Source organism: Lutjanus erythropterus, chromosome 1 (assembly GCF_056507025.1).
Source record: "Lutjanus erythropterus isolate fLutEry1 chromosome 1, fLutEry1.hap2, whole genome shotgun sequence".
NCBI lineage: Eukaryota > Metazoa > Chordata > Actinopteri > Lutjaniformes > Lutjanidae > Lutjanus > Lutjanus erythropterus.
Window position 1 is genome coordinate 44532726 of NC_139317.1, and position 22928 is coordinate 44555653.

The 22928-nt window shown below is 38.4% G+C and overlaps 1 protein-coding gene across 1 annotated transcript in view; it reads right to left on the minus strand.

Moving 5' to 3' along the window:
* The window catches only part of lrrk1 (leucine-rich repeat kinase 1), a 119168-nt gene that overhangs the window by 68125 nt on the left and 28115 nt on the right, over window positions 1-22928 (minus strand). Inside the window, exons 4-13 of the mRNA XM_084722128.1 lie at window positions 17433-17604; window positions 16159-16338; window positions 15906-16042; window positions 13960-14186; window positions 13562-13689; window positions 11378-11541; window positions 9664-9801; window positions 6270-6382; window positions 4083-4153; window positions 2555-2684 (exon numbers count right to left, since the gene is read on the minus strand). Of these exons, the coding sequence (XP_084578254.1) occupies window positions 2555-2684; window positions 4083-4153; window positions 6270-6382; window positions 9664-9801; window positions 11378-11541; window positions 13562-13689; window positions 13960-14186; window positions 15906-16042; window positions 16159-16338; window positions 17433-17604 (1460 nt within the window). The remainder of the gene's footprint in view (window positions 1-2554; window positions 2685-4082; window positions 4154-6269; window positions 6383-9663; window positions 9802-11377; window positions 11542-13561; window positions 13690-13959; window positions 14187-15905; window positions 16043-16158; window positions 16339-17432; window positions 17605-22928) is intronic.

Consider the following 22928-nt stretch of genomic DNA (forward strand, 5'->3'; position numbering starts at 1 on the left):
CAGCTGGACTTCAATTGAAAGAGACCTTATTTTAAGACACAGTCAGACGGATGTGTTGCGCAAGTCAGTTTTTGGCAGCGACAGGATGCTGTGGATCCACGACTTCCTAAACAATTCAATCATTCTGGGTGGTGTGGGAGAGCAGAGTCATTTACTGCTTGTATTAAAACAGCTGCAAACAGCTGGAGCAGGACAACTGACCTCATACCAAACAGTGGTTCCCAGACTGAGCTGATTTGGGTGGCCAACCCAAGAAGATTTGACATTTTTTACTTGATTTTATTTCTTCATGAAAGGCAAACTGACTTTTAACATTTGACTTTTTATGGTGACATCATGTTCAAAAGTGCTCTCCAATTTCAAAAAAACAGAAAACACAACAACCCCAAATTATTTAACCAATGCACAGTGAGATCTGAGCAGCTTCTGACAATATTTAACTGATGACATAATTATTATTGTCTGTGTTTTATCCATCCAAGTGCAATAGTGTATATTAGAATACAGAATAGAGTACAGATGTCTATTTCCTCCAATGGGATAAAACAAAAAAGATCAATACAATATTGAATTTTTGCCATATCTGATACGACAATATATTCCAACTCATTGTGGCTGATCCAGCAAGTCTCTCCTATAGTGGAAATAACAAATTAAATGATTCTGCCTGCTCTCATCATGATGGTCCACTGACAGATACAAACATAAAACATGATACACAATGTGCAAAATAAGAAAACTACTGCTGACAGTGTTTGTTCCCACTGGTGCCTGCTTGTCTTTGTTCCTCACTAATTTGTCGTAATGATCAGGATGACTGTTCGTTTGGTTTGAATCGTAGTCACAGACCTATTTCCCATCAATTTCAAAGAATGAATGAAGAAACATAACTGGGATGACTGTTCTTAAGATGGCCAGTTAAATTTGTAGTGTTGAAGGAATGAGTAATCACTACATGAGCAATTGCTGTAAATAACAAGTTTGACATTGGTTTCAGACATTTAATGTGCATGCATCATTAAAACGTCATCTAATTGGCCTGTCAGATCAGTAGAAATGTTAATTTTGGGTGTCTTTAATTATAATGAGAAACTTTCTCAAAATAATGACTTTATATAACATACAACAAGATGCTTTTCATATCCTAAGATGTTTTCACATTATGATCATTTATGACACTATACACAAGAAACTTTTCTTCATATAACAATATACTATTTATACTGTTATAAATTTTATACATTTATAAGTGTATATTATAATATATTTTTACATGGCTTTGTTAAATGCTTGATTCTTATTGGTCAGTTACAACATTCTAAGGTCTGTTATCTCTTTATAGTAGACCATTGCTATGTGTAACAGTCTGTTGCCATGGACACAGTTCTGATTTTTAAAATCACATAACCATGTAATAACAGGATAATGGTGATTCAAGACCCCTCTGCTTTGCATCTGGGTCCTGCATCACCCCATCAGGCTTTACTAAATGATCCCTTACATGACTTATTAAATTATTATAACATGACATTATAACCATATAGGTTATAAAGTTTCTTGTTATAACATGTAAAGCTTGTGTGTTATAATGATGTGAACATATCTCAGAATATGAAAAACAATAAACGTTTCATATTACAATGTGATACTGATCCATTTTTATTTGTCTGGAGTGGCAGCAACATGCTGCTGTAATTCTGAAATACTGAGTGAATATTTTGAATAAGTGTCTCATTCTTTTTTGGACAAAAAGATTTTTTGTTCATTTCAATATGAACTTGTTGTTAAGGCTAAAAAAGGCAAAATTTGATCTCATTAGGGCTGCAGCTAACAATTATTTCATTGTCAATTAATCAGATGATTATTTTCTTGATTAATAGATTAATACTTGTTTGTTTTAAAATGTCATAAATGGTGAAAAATATTTTCAGACCAAGACAACATCCTCAAATGTTTTGTTTTACTCACAAGATATTCAGTTTAATGTCAGAGAAACCAGTAATTATTAGCATTTAAGAAACTGAAATCAGAGAATTTTTTTCTTAGAAAATGACTCAAACCAATTCAGTCAAAATAGCTGTGGATTAATTTAGTAATTGATTTGCAGCCCTAGATCTCTCATCCTTGTGGTATATTATATGTTGCTCCTATCTTTAAAGCTGCCTGCCGGGGCTTATTTACAGCTCTGTGAGCACCTGCAGAATGCTGGTGAATTTGGCCCCCAGTGTCTGCTACAGGGAATCTTGGCAAGTGTATGGAAAAACCAAGAAACTATTGAGTTTTACATTTCCATTTTGAGGATTGACAGAGACAAGAGTGCCCCCTGCAGGAAAATCAGGCTCTATAACTGCAGCGTCTCTGCACTGCACCTCACAGACCAGCTGTCAGTGACAGAGGAGGTGAAAAAAAAACACAGATCTGGGGATCAGTCAGACAAACTTTACATCAGCATCATCAGAGTGACAGAGGGACGACTGAGAGGGACGGCGTGCAGGTGAAGGTTGGCAGACAGACAGACAGACAGACAGACGGAGGGACAGACAGAGGGACTCACTTGGAGAGGTAGAGCTCAGTGAGGCTGTGCAGACCGCACACTGACTGGGGAACACACTCCAGCTGGTTGTCATTCAAGAAAAGCACTTCCAGTGAATCCCGCAGAATCATGGGAAACTCTATGGGACACACTGCCGAGACAGAGCCATGCACAGGGTCACAGCAGGTACACTAAAACACATATAGCAGGTCACTATGGACAGATCATTAACATGTAACTAAAACTGGGTCTGGGTTACGGACGTGTGTTTGGCTGCATCTGTAATGATGACTTCCAAAGAAGAAAACAAGAGACAAGCATATTCCACAGAACTGGATTCTTGGCATGATGTGACCTCCCTGAAACAGCATGTTATGTGTGTGTGTGTGTGTGTGTGCATGCATGAGTGTAATTCTTGAGAATTGGGACAAAACTATATTTTATGGGGGACTTGATTTTTACTCTTCAATTATGCTGAAAAAATAGTTTTTAAAAGATCAAACTATTGGCTATTAAACCTTGTAACAGGCCAACCTCCTACTGATTAAATTGTTAATTAAATGTAGACATCAACTCTGTCAGATGGAAAATCTGACAGAGCTGACGTCTTACAGCGCTGACAAAATGTTGCAAAATTCAACTGAATTTCACTGAAATGATTTAGAAGGGCTACAAAGTTGACATGTTGTGGTTGAGACACATCTGATAGTAATATTATTTCACGAATTTGTCCAAAAATAAAAAAGTACCAGTGTTTGAGCAGTACTCCTGCCTTTTGAAAACCAGGAAGTGAGACAGGTTTCTTTAGGGTAAAGCTAACCGTTTTTATTCCTTTTTTTTCATATGCGAACATATATAGACAGACACAGAATGTTCTTTTTTTTTAGCCAAATCTATGTATAAGTATATGTACATTTTCACTAAAAAACTTAATTAGAGTGTTGGTATCAATAAGACTGAAGGTATTATATGAAAGGTGGAGAGCTGTTGAATCCATTTGTAACATGTCTTTACAAGGTTGTCGGGAAGGAGTTAAATCATGCTCCAGAGTGAGGCTACATTTTGCCGTGGGAAAAAGAGGTATGGCCATTTCCAAAGCAGTCCTTGACCTCTCACCTCAAGATATCTGAATGAAAACAGCTTCTACGGTTACTCAAGATTCTCCCCTTTATAAGCATGCCCACCTTATGCTAGTCTCATGCAGTCCGGGGCAAAAACCATGCAGTTTTTTTGCATGCAGTATAAATCTGTTGTTTTTCCTCCATGAAATAACTACAACCCTGATTGTAACAGTCAGTCAAAAAAATCAGACAAAGATAAGAATCATTGCAGGGAGAGACGTCTTCAAGAGGTTAAGGAGGTCTCACCTAAATAACATGTTGTTGTAATCACTTTCTCAGTTTGTGGAGCTATTGTAAGAACACAACAAGAGCACAAGCTTTCAAAAGATATGCTGTTTGAATGCATGTTCATTGTTGCAGTCACACGATTTTACCAACTGAGAGTCAAAGGGGATTGAATTATTCCCATGCATGTAAAGCTGGTGTACCTGGGTCAGGGTCCCTCCTGTTCCATGTGGTCAGGAAGGCCAGCCTCCTGGTTTTGGGTCCCTCCTCTGTTCTAAAAGGCAAAACGTGAAAAACAGTAACAGGTCAAACTCAATTAAGTAGACTAGCATCAAAAAAGGAATGACAACGGCCCTCAAACTGTGGTGACAGTACTCTGTATGGATTATAACTTTATTCGGTCATCCAGAAAAAAAGAACAACCGCTGAAACAGTCCACTGTGAAACAGGCTGCAATGTCATCTTTCTAGACAATTGTGCACCATCAAAGTACGCCCACTAAAAGTGCTTGTTTTTGTTGGCAGTACACGCAGTTTCTCTCCGCTGCTTCTCTCATGTCCCAACTTGCTTTTTCTGATATTTTCACATCTATGAGTCCATCCATCTCGTTGAATTAAGAGTCTATTATGCTCAAGCCAGAGCTGATGATCGTTGGAGCAGTGGAAAGATGAACCAAGAGGGTTTTGATGAGTTTTTGCTTTGATTCTGTGGAGTTTAAATGAAGTGTGTTTACAGTGATAAAATGACTGTTTTTGTAAGTGGAGTCTGGAGGCTTTGGCCAAAGTGATAAATCTGCTGTTTCTGGCTTCAGGTTAAACAAAAGGATCTTACTCAGTAACAAAGAGGTTTCTGTCTATGGGGATTCTTTCCTTAAAAACCCGCCACCACAGGGGCACCAACCTCAGACACAATCTGAGCCTGTCAGTGGCAAAACAAGCACTTTCACTGGACATACATTGATGTTGCACATATTGCCCATAATGATTACATTTGAGCCCATTTCTTTGGACGAAATTCTTGTCCTTCTTGTATTAATGACTAAGATCAAAAAACCATGAGAAAATAGGGTCCAGACTGAAAAATACAAATTACCCTTTAAGCCTACTATGATACCATAAGTAATATTCAGTACAAAATGTAGCAAAACATTAAGCCCAGTTGCACCAACAAAGATTAATTTAATCTAAAATTAGTGTTAATCAGAGTTGAGCAAAACTATCCAGGTTTAGTGACATAAACAGAAATTAAATAGTTTATTCAGAAAGCAGATAATTTTACCCAAATTAAAATAAATAAATAAATACATAAACGGATATATTTTGATATTGAAACCTAGTGAGTATAAAAGAAGGGAGGAAATATTAACTTTATTCTGCTCTGCTTTCCTGAATAAAACATTACCTTCTTTACTAGTTAACTAAAATGTTACCATGTTACATTGTTTATTAGTTAAATAAAAAAGTTAACAAGTTATATTGTTTGCTAGGAAACTTAAAAAGTTAATATGTTACAAAAAAAGTTAATTAGCCGAGTTAGCCTCCTCATGACGGCTCTTGCTGGCTGAATTATTAACTGGAGTGAAAGAAAGAAGAGACTTAATTATAATCGCTTGAGTCTGTCTCTTAACTTTCTTCGAGCACTTGACTGTTTTGCTTCATCCATCTCAAAAGGCAGCTACTTTCAAAGCTAAAATTCCTGAAGTATAAGACTTAAGTTAGAGAAAAGAGAAATAAATTTAATCTCAATTTAGACTAAAAACTAAACTGAGGTTCAAAGAGAGTTTAAAAAGGTTTAAATGTAACCTTTCTTCAGATAGCTGTATCAGATATTCCTAACATGACTGGACAAAGGTTGGGTTCAAATAGCTTGTTTGTTTTTAGGTTTGGCTCCAAATCGATGAAATACCTAAATTCTCTTAACAAATTTATTATCCAAGCCTTTATCTCCTGGTACTCTTTCCTTTTGTTTAGCAAGGAGAAATACTCCAAACACTTCAGATTGTAGCTTCTCACTTTCATCTGGTGCTCAGCGTCTCTTTCACTGGTTGAATTGACAAACGGTAATTTATTAAGTCTGCAACTTGCCCAAAGACAAAAGATGAAATTAATCATTTGGCTGTTGTCTGGTATTAATGTGTTTTGTGCAGCTGGTGTCTGTGTTCAGCCAAAGATAATGAAAAAAACACTCCTTTCTGTCACATCACTTAACAACTGGGAGTGATCAGCTTAATAATTCTGAATCAGGACCTTCAGTGTTTGGATCGAGTGCTTTGTGAGACATACGGTGACGTACACACACACACACACACACACACACACACACACACACACACACACACACACACACACAGAGGCACAAAGATGAGGAAGTGTGTATCTGTGTGGACCTACTTGCCAAGCTGGTTCCTGGAAAGATCGAGGGTCCTGAGCTTGGAGCACTTCCACTTACTGGGCGCAGGGAGTGTCGCAATGTGATTCCCACACAGCCTCAACGAGACCAGAGCCTGAGGGGAGGATGAGTGGGAGGAGGGGTGAGATACTGTAAACCACGCACTCACAGTTTCCTTTCAAGGAGTACACACAGAGCTGGATGACTGTGTCACTGCTCAGCCTCCCTGGAGGCTGATGCGAACACAACATGGGTATCTGCTTACACTGCTTTAAAGCTACTACAAGGAGATTTTATAGTGTGGCTTTTAAAGCCCCCTGTGGACAAAAGTGGTAGTGCTTTCATCACAATAACCACCTACTGTAAGTTTGCCAGTCTCATTTCATTTAATGAGGGTGGTAAACATTAAAAATAACTATATACAAACAGCTGATCTTCTCACTGATGGTCTTGTGAACTTATGAGGCATTAAACTGAGACTGTTTCATAACCAGTTCAAAACTCCTTGTAGTAGCTTTAAATTAACTATATTTTTAAATCTGCACTGTCCATTTGCCTTGATGAATATGCAATATGGGGTGTTTCTACCCTAAAGTGTAAAATACTGGTATGAGACAATGCAAATATGTTTATTTAGCAAATGCACTGCAATTTACCAAGTCTGAAAATAATGTGCGGTGACTGTTACTGCGTCTGTATTTAATACGTTTAAAAGGAAGGTGTTAATTGGCTCAGCGGTGCACACAGATGGCTGCTGTTATTGCAGTGAGGAGGAGACACTGATATAAAGTAATTTCTCATGGGCTGTTTGGGGTATGCATTTATTTTTATTTTCATTTAATAATCCTTAATGCAGAAAACCACTATAATTAAACATTAATTTATTTTTTCTGCAGCCTATTTGCAGCCAAGTGAAGCTGAACATTCGCAGCGGCTGTACCCTAAAGAAAATTAACACTGACATTCATTATGTCTTCTTATTTCCTTCTTTTCACCACTGTCAAATTTTTAACTGGGGTTTTTCACAGGCTGTGCTCCTCTCCCTTCAGCGCACTCGTCTCCCCCCAGTGTGCACCCCTCCTCCCTCTTCAGTCCCCACTGTGCGACCATTTGGACAGAGAGACCTCACCGCTGCCTCTAGCCTAACTTCAGTCCCTCTCACCAGGGCGTGTGCAGCCATTGTCAGACCAGACGCAGCACTGACCAGCTGCCTGGTGTGCGCGACAATGTCCTGTCCTGTCTGAGCGCTCGTGCCACAGAGGACACAGCTTACACCTCCTGCAGAATTGATTTATTATTTTTTATTATTTATTTATTGAAGATAGCTAAAGAAGTTTCATTATAAGCCAATTCTTCTTTTTAATTTCATCTGTTCTTCCTGACTTTCTCACAGATGCTCTCCCAAATGGCGTTTCTTTTTGTAATATTCAGATTTTTTTGCTGTAGCTCAACAGTATGTTTATTTGCCTCTTCCACTTACACCTCTAATTCCATGGAAGCAAATTTCATTTTGCACTTGTGGTCATTCTGCAGTCTCTGTAGTTGATGAAATGCTCATGACTATCCCTGAAATAAAGACCTGAATGAAAAAAAGAAAGAAAAATCTGAGTCCGGTGTTACACAGCACATTGTAACGACCATACCTTTAGCCAGTTATAAAGACACATAGAAAACTGTTATAATGTATCATATCAGATTATAAATTCATTCAATGTAAGTTTCATAAATTGAATAATGTCTTGTAAACATCAGCAATACATCATAGCATGACTTTGTGAACTTTAAGCAAACTGACAGCACTTTGGAAGGTTACTGGAAATTGCATGTTGTTTATTAGATGTTATTCCATCTCATAAGCTTAGAATTGAATCAATATGAAACGTTGGAGAAGTTCTTCATCTGTCTTTACAACTGGTTAAACTTATGGTAGTTACAATGTGCTGTGTAAGCCAGGACTCAGATTCGTCTTTCAAACACCTGTTACAAGTTGTCACATATGATTCAAAACATTTATAAAGAGTTTCATGAATGCATTATGAATGTGCTTATAATGCATTGTAGACATGACCTTCAGAGGAATCATTATTAGTTATTTTTGTATTACGAAATCCAAGATCACTTTTTCCAGTGAGGTTTGTTGGTACAAGTCTCCTGAGGCAGATTGAGCAAATTCCCTTTACCTTGGTAAACTTACTGTCAGTTGCTGGTTTGAACTTGATGACTGAAACTGTTCATGAGTATTTGCACATTCATAAAACAAAATCATGAGCGTAAAGAACCTCCTGGTGAAACTTGTTACATGAGGCAACCTGTTCTGCTCCAACTGTTGCCAAGTTTCATTCACAAAATAAGGAAGTTCAAACCACGGATCTTTAAGCCTGTCAACACAGTATTGTCGGAGTAAAGCCGTGTTGTGAAAGGAAGAAATAACAGACGGTTTGATGTAAATAGATGACAGCAGTGTCCGGCTGAAAATGGGATGTGACAGTCACGGAGGTGAAGAATAGAATAAACTCCATTACAGGTGTATATGTAGGTGTTTTAGGATAAGAATGTTTTCCTGAACATCGATGCCTGTATCGCTCATCTACAAGGATGAGAGGCTCGTGCTTGCGACAGTGCAGGATGTAAACATAAATGGCGTCCTCCTTGGCTGAGCTGTAACCTCTCCTCCATGAGCAGATGTGCTGAGTAGCATCTAGTTCCGTTATATTGGAAAATGGACACGATGAGTTAGGTGACTTCCTGTCCAACTGCCTGCCAAACTCCACTCGCATTTTTCCCAATTTAACAGTTATAAACATCTATGTCTTCTATAAGATTATTAATGATTTCTTATGACTCATAAACAGACTAATTTGGCAAAACTTTGTCACTAGTTTGAACTCTGCTTTACATGAAATGGACAAACAAAACAGTTTTTCCTTGATCTGTGATGACACGTTGTCTCGTACCTTTAATTCATATCAAAGAAAAATGTGCAAATATGAGAAAACGGATTAATTTCAGTCTAATTCCCTGAAATTCACTTCAGAACAAATCTGTTTATATAAGTGTTTCTTGTATACAGTTTTGTCTCTGTTTATTCCTTTTAAATTGTCTGTGTTGGTACATTCAGACACTAGAAATGTGCAAAATCCTTATTTGGTTTGAAATTCTATTGAAGTGTTTAACAATCCTTTCCCAAAATGTTCACCCCTCTTCATCATTAGTGTCGGCAAAGTGAGCCAAAAAATTTTATGCATCTAACTTGTAAACTATCTGCTGGTGCTCCTGAGCTGCAGAACAAGAATGTAAGTGAATGAGCCAAACGTGGAGCGAACCACACAGCAGCAGTGCCACCTGGAGGCTGCTGAACACACCACACACACTGGAGGAGTCTCAGCTGGTTCTTACCTCCAGCTCAAAGATGTACGAGGGCAGCTCCTTCAGGCTGTTGTCAGAGAAGTCCACCTCCTGCAGCTGACTCCTCCAGAAGATGGAGATAGTGTTCGGAAGACTTTCCATCACATTATTGGAAGCTTTGCAATGTTTCTGCAGGGGGAGAAGGAGAAAGAGGAAGATCCACTCGTGTTATAAGGTGGAAACACTCATTTTAATTCAATGGCTCATATTTTAAAGAAAACATAATTTTGTTTTAGCTGCAATATAATCCATGTAGAGCTCAGATGTTACTTTGTGATAGAGTTTGCCTATATTTCAGTAAATATCTTTATATGTATATATCATTATTACGACAATGCACTGATAGTTGCTACCATATTAATTTTTTCCATTTAAAATTTCATTTAGCAGATGCTTTTATCCAAAGTGATACATATCTGAGAACTGATGTAGGCCATCTCTAGTTATATAGTGTACATACAACAGTCTTGAGTGTATAGTTTGAAATAAATTTAGTACTTTACATTTTTAAATTTTTAATAATTTTAAACTAAATTTTAAATCTTTATTTTGTGAGTATTCTAAGTAGTCATCCCTTTTTCTACCTCTACTTTTTGAGCTGCTGAAACATTTCCTTAGTGTGGGATCAGTAACATTTATCTTATCTTTTTTTTTTAGTTAGTGTTCATTTCAATTCCAGCAAATTATACAATAATTTTCAGAATCTTCATGCTGATTTTTTCTATTTATGTGGCATGTAGGCAAATAACAATAAATTAAAATAAAGCAAACACACCCCAGCTTAAAGTATTAATTTTGCAATACAACAAAAACATAAATTAGAAAAAAAGGAACAATGAACAAAAAAAAAATACTAGGAAAAATTAAAGAGAGATAACAAATGAGTAAGTAAAAGAAAAGGAGTAAAGGTCAGGGAGTGGTGTTGCATTTGTGAGCGTATACAGTGGATCAAGAGGTGGGTCAGGTAGGCAGATGAAGATACATATGTACTGTAGAATATGTAGGCAGATTTCGATCACTTCTCTATGTTTCTCTATGGCAACAGCAGGGCTCTTCTTTTTGGAGCCTCAAGGAGTACGTTATCTGTTCTATCTAAATTTCCTGTACCATCTCAGCCTCTAAGCCATATTCTGTTCAGTCTCTTGCCAAATTTTTCTTATAACTTTAAAGTTTAAGTCTTGTGTTACTTTATCTTTTTCTTACACTAAACACATCCCAGGAAACAATCAAATCAAACAATACATTACTCTGTCTCTCAATATTTGTCAATTATTTTCCTCCTAAAATATACAATAATCTTTGGAGTGGTAGAAAAGCCTCTCAAACAGCTTTCACACTATGATGTAACGTTAATAAAGACAGTCAGAATACAGTGACTCAATATAACAAGCCAAGTGTCATATAGTCCCATTATATTGGAGAAAAGGCAGATATCTCCAAAACTCACCAAAAAAATCTAGATGGATAAACAGCACTACAGCTAAGAGGAAGAAAAAGTAATGTTGGAGTGAACTGTACCTTTAATTATACTGTTAAACAAATATATCAAAAGATGTCATCAAATGAACTCCATACAGTATCATCTAGAATATCAAACATGGAAAACAGCTACTGCATGTTACAGGTTGATTAAAGGAAAAGTCTGTTAAAATCAGCAGGTGGAACAAAGAGGCAGTGGATCTTTATTATCCGTCTGATGTCTCACCAGAGGACAGGGCCAGGGGTCAGGGAAGCTGCTCAGGTTGTTCCTGCACACGTTGAGGAAGCTCAGGGATTTCAAACAGTGCATGACTGCGGTGGGCAGACTGGTCAGACGGTTGTCAGACACGTCCATCTCCTCCAGCTTACGAAGGCCGATCCAGTTTGTAGCTGACAGGCAGAACACAACACAAGTGTAAATCAGATGGAAACCCCCATTTATCTGACATAAAGTCTTTTCAGGGACGTGATAACATACATGTATTGATTAACAATATATCCAGGCTGTTAACAAGGCAACAGTGGTATCTACTGCACCACCATGCTGCCCTATTTTCTGACCTTTCAGACTATAAGATTTGTTGACAACTGATGATTAAAGTTAATCTGAAGTGTGGAGACATAAAATTCAGCTGAATTATACTGAAAATCATCTTAGAAACTGTATTTCTATTGGGGGGAAATTGCAAAAGAAATAACAAACAAACAATGAGCCTTAGAAATATTGAGGAAGTGACTGAATCACAGCTTCAGTCATGCAGGTTTACAAGAATTACATGATCTAACTGAACTCCATCCCTCCAATTGAGTTCCAGGATATGTTTATGTCCAGTGCACCACTGCCTGAAACAGCTCACAAAGCTGTCTTTGGTTTGGCTCTTCACTGACGCAACCCTTTCAAAATGACTTTAACATACAGCTGACTACAGTTCATATATTCTTTGAATCTTCATTAAATCTAAAACCACCGTTCCAAAAAAGTTGGGACATAAAACCTAAATAAAAACAGAATTTGCAAATCATCTTCGACTTCGACAAAATCTATTGTAAATATACACTCATTCTGAATTTGATGCCTGCGACACATCAAAAGCAAAAGACAGGGAAAGTTGTGGAGTATTCAAAAAACACCTTCCACATTCCACAGGTAAACTGGTGAACTGGTAACAGGGCACAGTATCACAACTGGGTATTTAAGTGGCGTCCTCGAAAGGCTCAGGTGAGGTCATGAGGTTCACCACTTTGTGAAAAACTGCATGGACAAATATTCAAACAGTTTAAGAACAACGATTCTCAACACAAAACTTTACCTCTTTTGTACAAGTTGGTATGATTTGCATATTGTTGGTTGAATGGTTTGAAGTAACGTCCTGCAGACTGAAGGCAATTTGTCACCAAATACAAAAGGAAGGTTTTGTAAAATTGAAGACTGGCTTACCAGTTTGTTTTATTAGCTTCTGTAGCTTTAAATACTATCAAAGTCTCTATCAGCAGTTGTGGCAGGAAGGAAATACTGTCAATGGACGCTGTTTCTTCCAGATAGAATGGACGTTTGTCACCATCATTAATTTAAGATAAAAAAGTATAACCACAATTAAAAAAAAATTGGGATGTTGTGTAAAGTGTAAATAAAAACAGAAACCAATGATTTGCAAATACTTTTCCACTTGTATTCATTTGAATACAAAGAGATGGACTGATGCGAAGTGTAACAGTGTGCTGTGGTCTGATGAGTCCACATTTTAGATTGGCAGAGGGATGTGTTAGTGCCCATGGCATTGTGGGTAACTGTCACATCTGTGAAGGCCCCATTAATGCTGAAAGGATTTGGAGCAACATATGGTGCCATCTTTATCAGGGACGTGCTTATTTCAGCAAGACAACGTCAAGACGCATTCTGCATGTGTTCCAACAGTGTGTCTTCATAGTAAAAGAGTTTAGGTACTAGACTGACCTGTCTGCAGTCCAGACCTGTCTCCTATTGAAAATGTGTGGAGCATTATGAAGTGCACAGTACAACGACAGAGACCCCAGACTGTTGAGCAGCTGAAGTCATATATCAAGCAAGAATGAGAAAGAATTTCACTTTCAAAACTTCAACAACTAGTGTCCTCAGTTCACAAACACTGACTGAGGGTTGTTAAATTAAAAGGTGGTGTATCACAGTGGTAAATGTGCTCCTGTCTCAACTTCTGTCACAGGCATCTAATTCTGAATGAGTGTATATTTACAAAGAACAATAAAGTTCATCAGTTTGTCTTTGTTCTGTATTCAATTGAATAAAGGTCGAAAATCATTGCATTCTGTTTTAATTTACGTTTTCTGCACTAATGTCTTTGGAATCGTTGTGTATTCAAATTGTCGTCCAACATACTGTACATAACTATATATAAGCTGAGTGTGAACATACTGGTAGGGATGTTGAACAGGACTGTGAGCTGGTTCTTGGCAGCAGAAAGTCTCTGGAGGTGGGTCAGATGCAGAAGCCCAGGTGGTAAACTGGTGAGCTGGTTGTTGGACAGATTGACCTGCCGTAACCTGAAGCACAGGAGAGACACAGGCTGAGAGGCCGAGACTGTGTCCTTTATGTGAGACAAGCAGATTATTTTCATGCAAAAAGCATTCAGGACTGAGTCAAGTGGCTGGACTGGAACCAGTTTAGTGGCACTGATAAATCTGCAGTCATGCAAAAACGTAATTAACTGGAGGACATCCATCATATCCAAGACGGGGGACACTGACTGTCTCCTCCCCTGCTGCTGTGCTGAGAATAGATTTGTCTGGGCTGCCTTGAGGACAGACGCGTACCTGGAGCAGATGACCTCCTGCGAGGTGAGAGCAGCCGGCAGCTCCTTCAGCAGGTTGTTGGAAAGATCCAGAGTTTGCAGGTGGATGAGACCCCAGGGCGCCACCGAGGGCAGAGCGGACAGGCTGTTTGAGGACAGGTCCAGGTGGGTGATACGTGACGACACGTCCATGAACCAGTCCAGCTCCAACCAGGGCAGCTGCAGGCCGCTCCAACACACACTGACAGTCTGCACACACACACACACACAGAGGCAGTGATATCATGAAGAGGACTGAAAACGACACACGACGATTTACACTTGAGATGTAAATCATAAGTTTCATCATGATACAATATATGACATTACACTATCATACTACTTATATATTTATGATATTATATCGATATTTTGGACAGCGATACAATATTTGTTGGTATCACAAAGTCTGCAATGACACTGTTTTGTTTTTCGATTCCATTCAGGGGTCTGTTGATCAATATCAACCCATTTAGGGCTGCAACTAACGATTATTTTTTGGAGTCAACTGATCGGTCAATTATTTTCTCAATTAATTGATTAGTCTTTTGTCTTAAAATGGTCTTAAAAATGGTGAAAAATTTTCAACCAGTGTTTCCCAAAGCCTATGATCACGTCTTCAAATGTCTTGTCTTATTCATAACCCAAATATATTCATATTTGCAGTCATAAAGGAGCAAAGAAACCAGAAAATATTCACATTTACAAAGAGAATTTTGACTTTTTTCCCCTAAAAATTTACTGAAAGAGATTAATCGTATTGATTATCAAAATAACTGGTGATTTAATAATCTATTAATAATGAATCACTTGATTACTTGTTGCCACTCTAAACCCATTTAGCACATTCAGTTACATTTCTGTCAACTCACAAAAACAAACAAATTATGATTCAACAGTTTAATGACTGAATTCTTCCAGACATGCCATGTGGATTTCAAAATAAAAGCATATCTTTGTAATGCTTCACATCAGACTCAAAAAGATTTTTTTTAAATATGCTCTCCCTTCTTAGCTTATTATGATAAGCTACATATACCTGCTTGGAACGAGATCTATAGAGCTTATACCATTACTAATGTGCTGAGTTTGAGTTTGGTTATACACAACAACATACAACAATAATTTGTTTAATTTGCTTTTTTCTCTTTTTTTATTCTTTTGTGTGTGTATAAATGTGTGTGCCTGTGTGTATGTATGCACACATATATAGAGGCATGCACATAAATTTTTTTTTTTTTTTTTTTTTTTTTTTTTCTTTTGTAAATAAACTGTTATTATTTTAATCAGCACTTTTACCTCTGATAATTATTCATTCCTGCCATTACTTTTTTTGCATAGTAGGATGCTACTAAAAATGGAAACTTTTAAATTCACTTTTTCCCATCTATTAGAATAGACTTTTGCTGTAATGAATTTTTATTGTGTTCTATTGTCCACAGTGGGGACAGAGTGCTCTCTGAGGTTTGTCCAACTCCTGCAGAGCTCTCTGACACAACATCTGTCTGAGTTCTTTCATGGGATTAGAGATGTGATGATTAATTGGTTTACTGATTAGTTGTTAATCATTAAATGAATCACCAACTATTTTGATAATCGATTAATTGAGTAATTTTTAAGAAAAAAAAGCCCAAAGTCTCAGATTCCAGCCACTTAAATATGAATATTTTCTTGTTACTTTACTCCTCTGTAACAGTTAATTGGGCTGTGGACAAAAAAAGACATTTGAGGATGGCACCATTTTCTGAAATTTTAGAAACTAAACAACTAATTGAGAAATCAGATTAATTGGGCTACATGAAATCAACAGACAACCAGGGAGGAGAAACAATGCTAAATATAAATCCTGATTAATGATGGTGCTCTCCTCCGACAGCTTTACATTCATTATTTTAGAAACACGTTATCATTTACTTCCAGAAGACAGACCTTGTCTCCTTCTTTGGTGGACGTCTCCTGCAGCTTGAGTCTGAGGATGTGTTTGCTGAAGGCTGGATGGTCCATCAGGGTGTAGGAGGAGAATCCTGCTCCATTCTGCAGCAGGAAGTGAGCTATCTCCTCATTACCTGCAACACAAAACACAAGACTCACTCCAACACTCATTCCTCACTACTTGCCGAGGCCTGTGCTGCTCTGGTACTTCTGCAAAATCTGGAGTGTATTCTTGTGTGTGTCTCTCTACCTGCTCGAGCAGCAGCGTACAGCGGCAGCCCCGTGATGACAGCAAACTCGTTGCTGTGGATGGCACAGTCCTTGGCGTCGGCGTCGTAGTTGTGGACCAGCAGCCGGACTACGTCCAGGTGACCCTGCTCGCAAGACGTGGCCAGCATCCAGTTCAGCAGGTCTCTCCTCAGACACGGACCTGAACCAGGACCAGATCAGTCAGAGGAGATCAGTCTGAGACTTTTCATCATTAACAACAACACAAACCGCACTGCAGAGATTATTTTAGTCTGACGCAGTTTCAAACTGGGAGACATGATTTAGAAGCTCAGTTTGTTTTCTGAGCCTTCGTGGTTTTCTGTGCAGACTTGCGATCAAAAACAGTGTACTTATCCATGGTAGAAGCACAAAAAACATGGAAAGAGGACCAATTCAACAAAATCTGAGCAAGTGAACATAACCAGGCGGACAAAATGCTAAGCCTGTCAGTGGTTAAAACAATAACACACAACAAGCAAACAAGTAAACGTCCTCCGTGTGCTCCATGGGTGCATCTGCATGAGGTGTCTGACTGCTCTGTGTCTCTACCACTCTCCTTCACTTCTACCAGTTGGTTTTGTGGTTTCTGGTGATTTAGAAACTTGTCATGCTGATAAAAAACAAGTACTGAAACTTGTTTACAGTACCCGACCGTCCATGTGATCTTTAGGATTGTTTTAAATGAGCACAGTAGCTCATATAAAAATACCCTTTAATTCCTCAGTGAAATGTTCTCCCTGCACATTTGTGTAATGTTCTATCTGTTTTATCCTGTAACTGTGATGCACACTGACTGAAGAAGAAAGAAAGATGTAAAAAAAACAAATGCTCGACTGGAAGAATCTAGGTCGACGATCGAGGCTTTAACTAATGATTTCAATTGTCGACTATCAGGGAGCAGCCCTATACTGAAGGTTTTTTGTTATACATTTATTTTCTAAATTCAGGACAAGGTAACTTTAATGACATCAATATGACATATGAGCCACAGGGGACATTATAGAACTGTTTTGTGAACAGGCTGAACAGTACTAGTAAACTGACTTTGGCATTAAATGAGACAGTCTCTCTTCTTTAATTATTTCAAGCTGTTAAAATATTAACAACACCATAATGATGTAATTTAATAATCTGTGTCAGATTCATTGTGTTACATCTGGATGGCATCAATTGGCCTTTGTTTTTAGAATAAAATTAAACACGTAATTAACAAAAGGAAAGGCCAGCCCTGTTGCGTGTATCGTCTCCTCCTACCAGGTATAGAATCCAGCAGCTGTTTGACCAGCCTGGTGTGACCGTAGTACGCTGCCAGGATGGCTGGGTTGGTGTTGGACGGCTCCTGGGGCACAGGGACACAGGCTTCTTTTAGGAGGTAACACACGCTCGGCAGATCGTCGTGCTGAATGGCCACACACAGGAGACTGACCTGGAGCACACACAAAATGAGAATATGCATTATTCACAAGGGAAGCCATGTCCTGCATATTATGGTTATTCAAGTCTTAAAAAAGAGATCTTTTACACTACAGCTGTGTTGTCAAACTTTACCTCTTTTGTACAAGATAGTATGATTTACATATTGTTACAGATGTCATATTATTGGAAGTTTGTTGAATCTGTGATGCGCTTTTCTACTAATTCAGAAATCATGTTTTGTAAAACTGAAGACTAGCTTACCAGTTTGTTTCAACTTTCTAGCTTCTGTAGCTTTAAACACTAGGGGTGGGGGAAATTTCCGATTCTTAGATGCATCGCAATTCGGATGTGGACAAATCTGAATTGGTACACTTTGGGATGCGCACCTGGAGCGGACACGCCGAAACGCGCACAGAGGAAAACAAACATGGCTGACCGCCAGCCACCTCACTGTGAGATCCGAACAGCTCCTTCTAATTAAAAGCAGACGTGTGGAAACACTTCGGCTTCTACAACGTCAACGGCAGAAGCGAACTGGACAAGAGCCACGTTATATGTAAGCTGTGTCGTGCTAAAATAAAATACTGAATGATAAAATAAATAAAATTCAAATAAAATAATGAATGAATACATGAGAAGCCATGTAACTCGATTAGTTTAATAAAATCATGGAAATGAATTCAACTCTCGTTTCTTATTACAAATGCACTGTTTTTAAAAATTGCAAGTGATGAATGCTTATTCAGTGAGACAAAAAGAAATGTGTGTTGTGAAAAAGTGCATCAACATACATAAATTAAAGATGCATCAATAATCGTTTTATAATCAAATCGTAGCCCCTGAATTGTAATCGTAATCGAATCGGCAGGTGCCCAAAGATTCCCACCCCTATTAAACACTATCACACAGTCTCTATCAGCAGTTGTGGCAGGAAGGAAATACTGCCAGCGGAAGTTGTTTCTTCCAGATAGAATGGACATTTGTCACCATTATTATTTAATTTAAAGAAAAAAAAAAAAAAGTTTTCAAATTTCAAAAAAGTTGGGACGTTATGGAAAATGTAATAAAACAACGAACAAGCGAAACTTTTCCATTTGTATTCAACTGAATTCTGTACAAACACAAGATATTTAATGTTCAAAATGATACATTTTATCATTGTATGCACTCACATATGCACTCATTTTGAATATGATTCCTGCAACATGTTTCAATAAAGTTGAAAGTCAGGAGCAACAAGAGAGACTGGGAAAGTTTTGAAATCAAAAAACATCTGTTTGGATTATTCCACAGGTTAACAGGTTCATTGGTAACACTGCACAGTATCATGATTGGGTATTAAAGGAGCGTCCTCGAAAGGCTCAGTCGTTCACAAACATGGATGGGGTGAGGTTAGGCCTGTGTGGTATACTGGTTCGTACCAAAAACTGGTCTTTATTTTTGTTATGATATGAATTTTTCATATACCACCACACCGGTGAATAGCCCAAACAACGTCCTGAACATGTGCGGCGGGAAAGTGTTTCAGCGGGGACCCATTTCATTGCTGCACACCAACACCAGAGGTGTGCTTGCTTGAGCGTGTGCACAGAAAAGTTTTGAGGCAAGAATGGCTGCTGGCAAGATTTCTGAAAGTGAAGCAACTCGCGTCGTTGAAGATGACCCAGGGGAACTAACACCAAAGAGAGGAGCCATGTCTGTCGTTTGAAGGTTATCGGCTTTAAAAGGTCAGACGTGGACCAAACAGCTATCTATTGCAAATGCTGTCAAGCAAAAGTGGTAGCCGGAGGTGGTAACACTAGCAATTTGCTTCACCACCTCAGCTGAAAACATTTTAGAGTACCAGGAATGTCTTAAGCTAAGATCTGCACCCTCCACATCCACAGCTAAATCTGCAAAACAAGTACAGGTAAGTCAGACGTCCATTCAAGACACGTTCACCAAAGGGACTGCATATGAGAAAAAAACAAGCAGTGGGTCGAGAAAATGAACGCAATCACGTTCCACCTCATCAAGGATATGGTTCCCTTAAATACCGTAGAGAAAGATGGCTTTAAGACAATGGTGAAAACTCAGGACCCCAGGTATGTCCTGCCGAACTGAAAATATTTCAGCAGCACCATGTGATGGTAACCATACTCTGAAGGGGTCATGCTTTTACCTGTGTCTGGACATGAAAAAAAAAACATGATACAGTCCTTATGACAGTAAAATGAGCTATTTAAAGCCAATCAACTGCAGTAATTCTTTTCTCATTATAAGAAAATGTGGGTAAGAACACTCTTGCATGAAAAAAAAAAAAGTCAAATACCGTGAAACCAATATGATTAAAAAAAAAAAAACATGATATGAAAATTTTGTCATACCGCCCAACCCTAGGTGAGGGAAACTGTAAGACAAACAGACCAACAGTTCAAGAACAACGTCTCTCAACACAAAACTGCAAGAATTTAGATTTCAACATCTACAATCCATAATATCAATCAAAGATTCAGAGAATCCACAGGAATCTCTGTATGTAAGGAGCAAAGTTGAAAACCAACACTGAATGTCTGTGACCTTTGACCCCTCAGGCGTCACTGCATTAAAAACCCACATCATTATATAAAGGATACTACATGGGCTCAGAAACACTTTGGAGAACTGTTGTCAGTAAACACAGTTTGTCTCTGTATCTACTAATGCAAGTTAAGGCTCTACCATGCAAAGAGAAAGACATATATCAACATCAACATCCAGAAACACTGCAGACTTCTCTGGACCCCCTTATCTCTTGTTGCCAGCTCTAACATACATCTGTGATGGTATGGTGTTACCGTCACATCTGTGAAAGTCTCATTACCACTGAAAGGTACATACACTTTCCCGCCGCACGTTTTGGAACAACATATGCTGCCATCCAGACAACGTATCCTTCAGAGATGTTCCTGCTTATTTCAGCAAGGCGATATCGAGAGACAGTCTGCATTCATAGTAAAAGAGTTCAGGTACTAGACTGATCTGCCTGCAGTCCAAACCTGTCTCCACATTAAAAATGAGTGCTGCATTATGTAGCTTGGGCCAGGGGAGAACCCATTATATTCTGGAACGGATACAAATCAGTGGGCGGATACAGTAAATGCTTTTCATTTTGTTAACAACAGAACAAAGGAACACTTTGCATATCTATTAGACGAGACGTGTGTTTGAGAGAGATGAGTAGACCAAAACTTTGCATAACAGCCACACACTGTCCAACTTGCAATATAACATTTATTTGCAATGTAAAATATCAGGCCTTGACTTTTTTTTTTTGGTCTGATAAAGGTCTTGTGCTGAAACGTTGCAAAAAAAGTTATATTGCAAGTTAGACAGTGTGCAGGAGTCCTTTTGCAACACAAGACATCTGCACTAGATGCACAGAAGCATAGGCTAGATCTCAGTGAAAGGGGGATGGTGTATGTTTCAGTGAACTGCAGGTATATTTCTAGTCCGTCATGGATAATCCTGACCACCTTCTCCACCATGTACGGGACAGACAGCAGAACTCTTTCTCCAACAGATGGATACAGTTTCACTGTGACAAGGACCAATACAGGAAATCTTTCTTACCCCAAAACAACAACATTCAACAACTCCTCACCTCTGTCTAACCAAGAACACTTGCTGTTTCTGTTTGGACAAATCTGTTTTGCTCTTTCTCTGGTTGGCACCTTCATTACCATTGCATCAATGAAAAGAGCTGCAGACTTGAAGAGAATGAGACACAGATGTAAACTTCTGCCTGTTTAAGTCTTACATAAATGGAGACTGAACTAGTTCTAAGAGGAACTAGTTTTGTCCTGTCAACTCTTAGCAGCTCACTGATCATGGGGGACTGGTTTTTCAGGTTGAACAGATATGAGCTTTCATGCTTCTTACATTAACACTGCCAGTTTGGCATATCTGTGTCACCTGAAGGCCACTTCTCAGATTATCAAAGCATCGTGTTTCTTGATTTCCTATTTCCTCTAAAGCAGTTGAGACATAGAACAATTACTTCATGCAGTTTCTAAACAATAACTTGTTTAGCGCTGCATAACAATCCAGTCTGAGACAGGGATGGAGAATCAGCTTACTGAAACCTGAGATTCCTGCAGCGCGGGGTGGAAAGAGGACAACTGAATTCTAGATCCATTAAGGTCGGGCCGGTCCGTCGCCGATGTCTGACAGTCATCGACCACTGAGCCCCTCTACCATCAGCAACACTGTGATTTAAAAGCCTTCTGTATTTGAGGTAGTGTGTCCCCTAAGAGTTGCCATAAGGTGGGAGTTGGTGGCCAAGTCACATTTGTGGGAGAGAAAACAGAAAGAAGCTGTTGCTGCTGGTCAGTGTTATGTCTTGATGTCCTCAATGATCTAAACAGTCAGAGTGAAACTGATCTGAATTATCCTGCTGCCTTAATACAAAAACATGAATATTGTGCAGCATTTAGACATATAGACTGACCTGGATTTTTTTTTATTAAAGAAATAAAATTATAATATTATACAAATAAAACAGATACGTATAAATAGCAACCTTCTGCCAGAATACTTCTGGTTCTGTAGTGTTGGCATTTCAAATCTGAAACCAGCAGTCTGCCATAGGAGCATCAATTGATGCACATCAAATGAGATGTGTTGGTTCTCCTTTTTTAGTGCATTAAAGACCCATGAACATTTGCACAAGAACCCACCAGTGCTATCTGACATACAGAAGCAAACTAATTCGAAACATTCTTTTCAAAACTGGACGACGGATCCAAATCAGCGGGCGTTTAGCAATAGATTAGATTAAATTAACATCAGAACAAAGAAACGCTCACTGGTGTTGAAGAATTTAAGACTGCAAACTGAAATTAAACCTAACCTTCAATTACACTGTGCCACCATTTTCAAACACAGATCCTTTGTTGGTGTGGGATAATGGACGAGCATCGACTGCATTCAAACCTTTCAGATCAAGTTGCTGCCTCAGCTACAGCTGGGTCTTAGCCTTCTCAGCCCACTCTGTGAGCAAGAATTGACAATTTTCTTCCTCATGACACCTGACTTAAATAACTGATGCTTCTCACAACTCTAATCAGTTACTCAATTAGCCTGACAGACTTTTGCGTAGAAATACAAGTAAGTTTTGAGACAAAATTGTATGTTTTCTGACATCTGCATTCATATCAATATATTTGCAGATGGGCTGTCCAACAATTCATGATGATGCTAGTGTCAAAATATCTATAGAAAGTTTAAAAACAAAATGCTGTCAGCCAAAATCATCTTTTACTTTGTTTTAAGGCTGAATAATTTTGAAAAAATATCTAATTGTGATTATTTTGA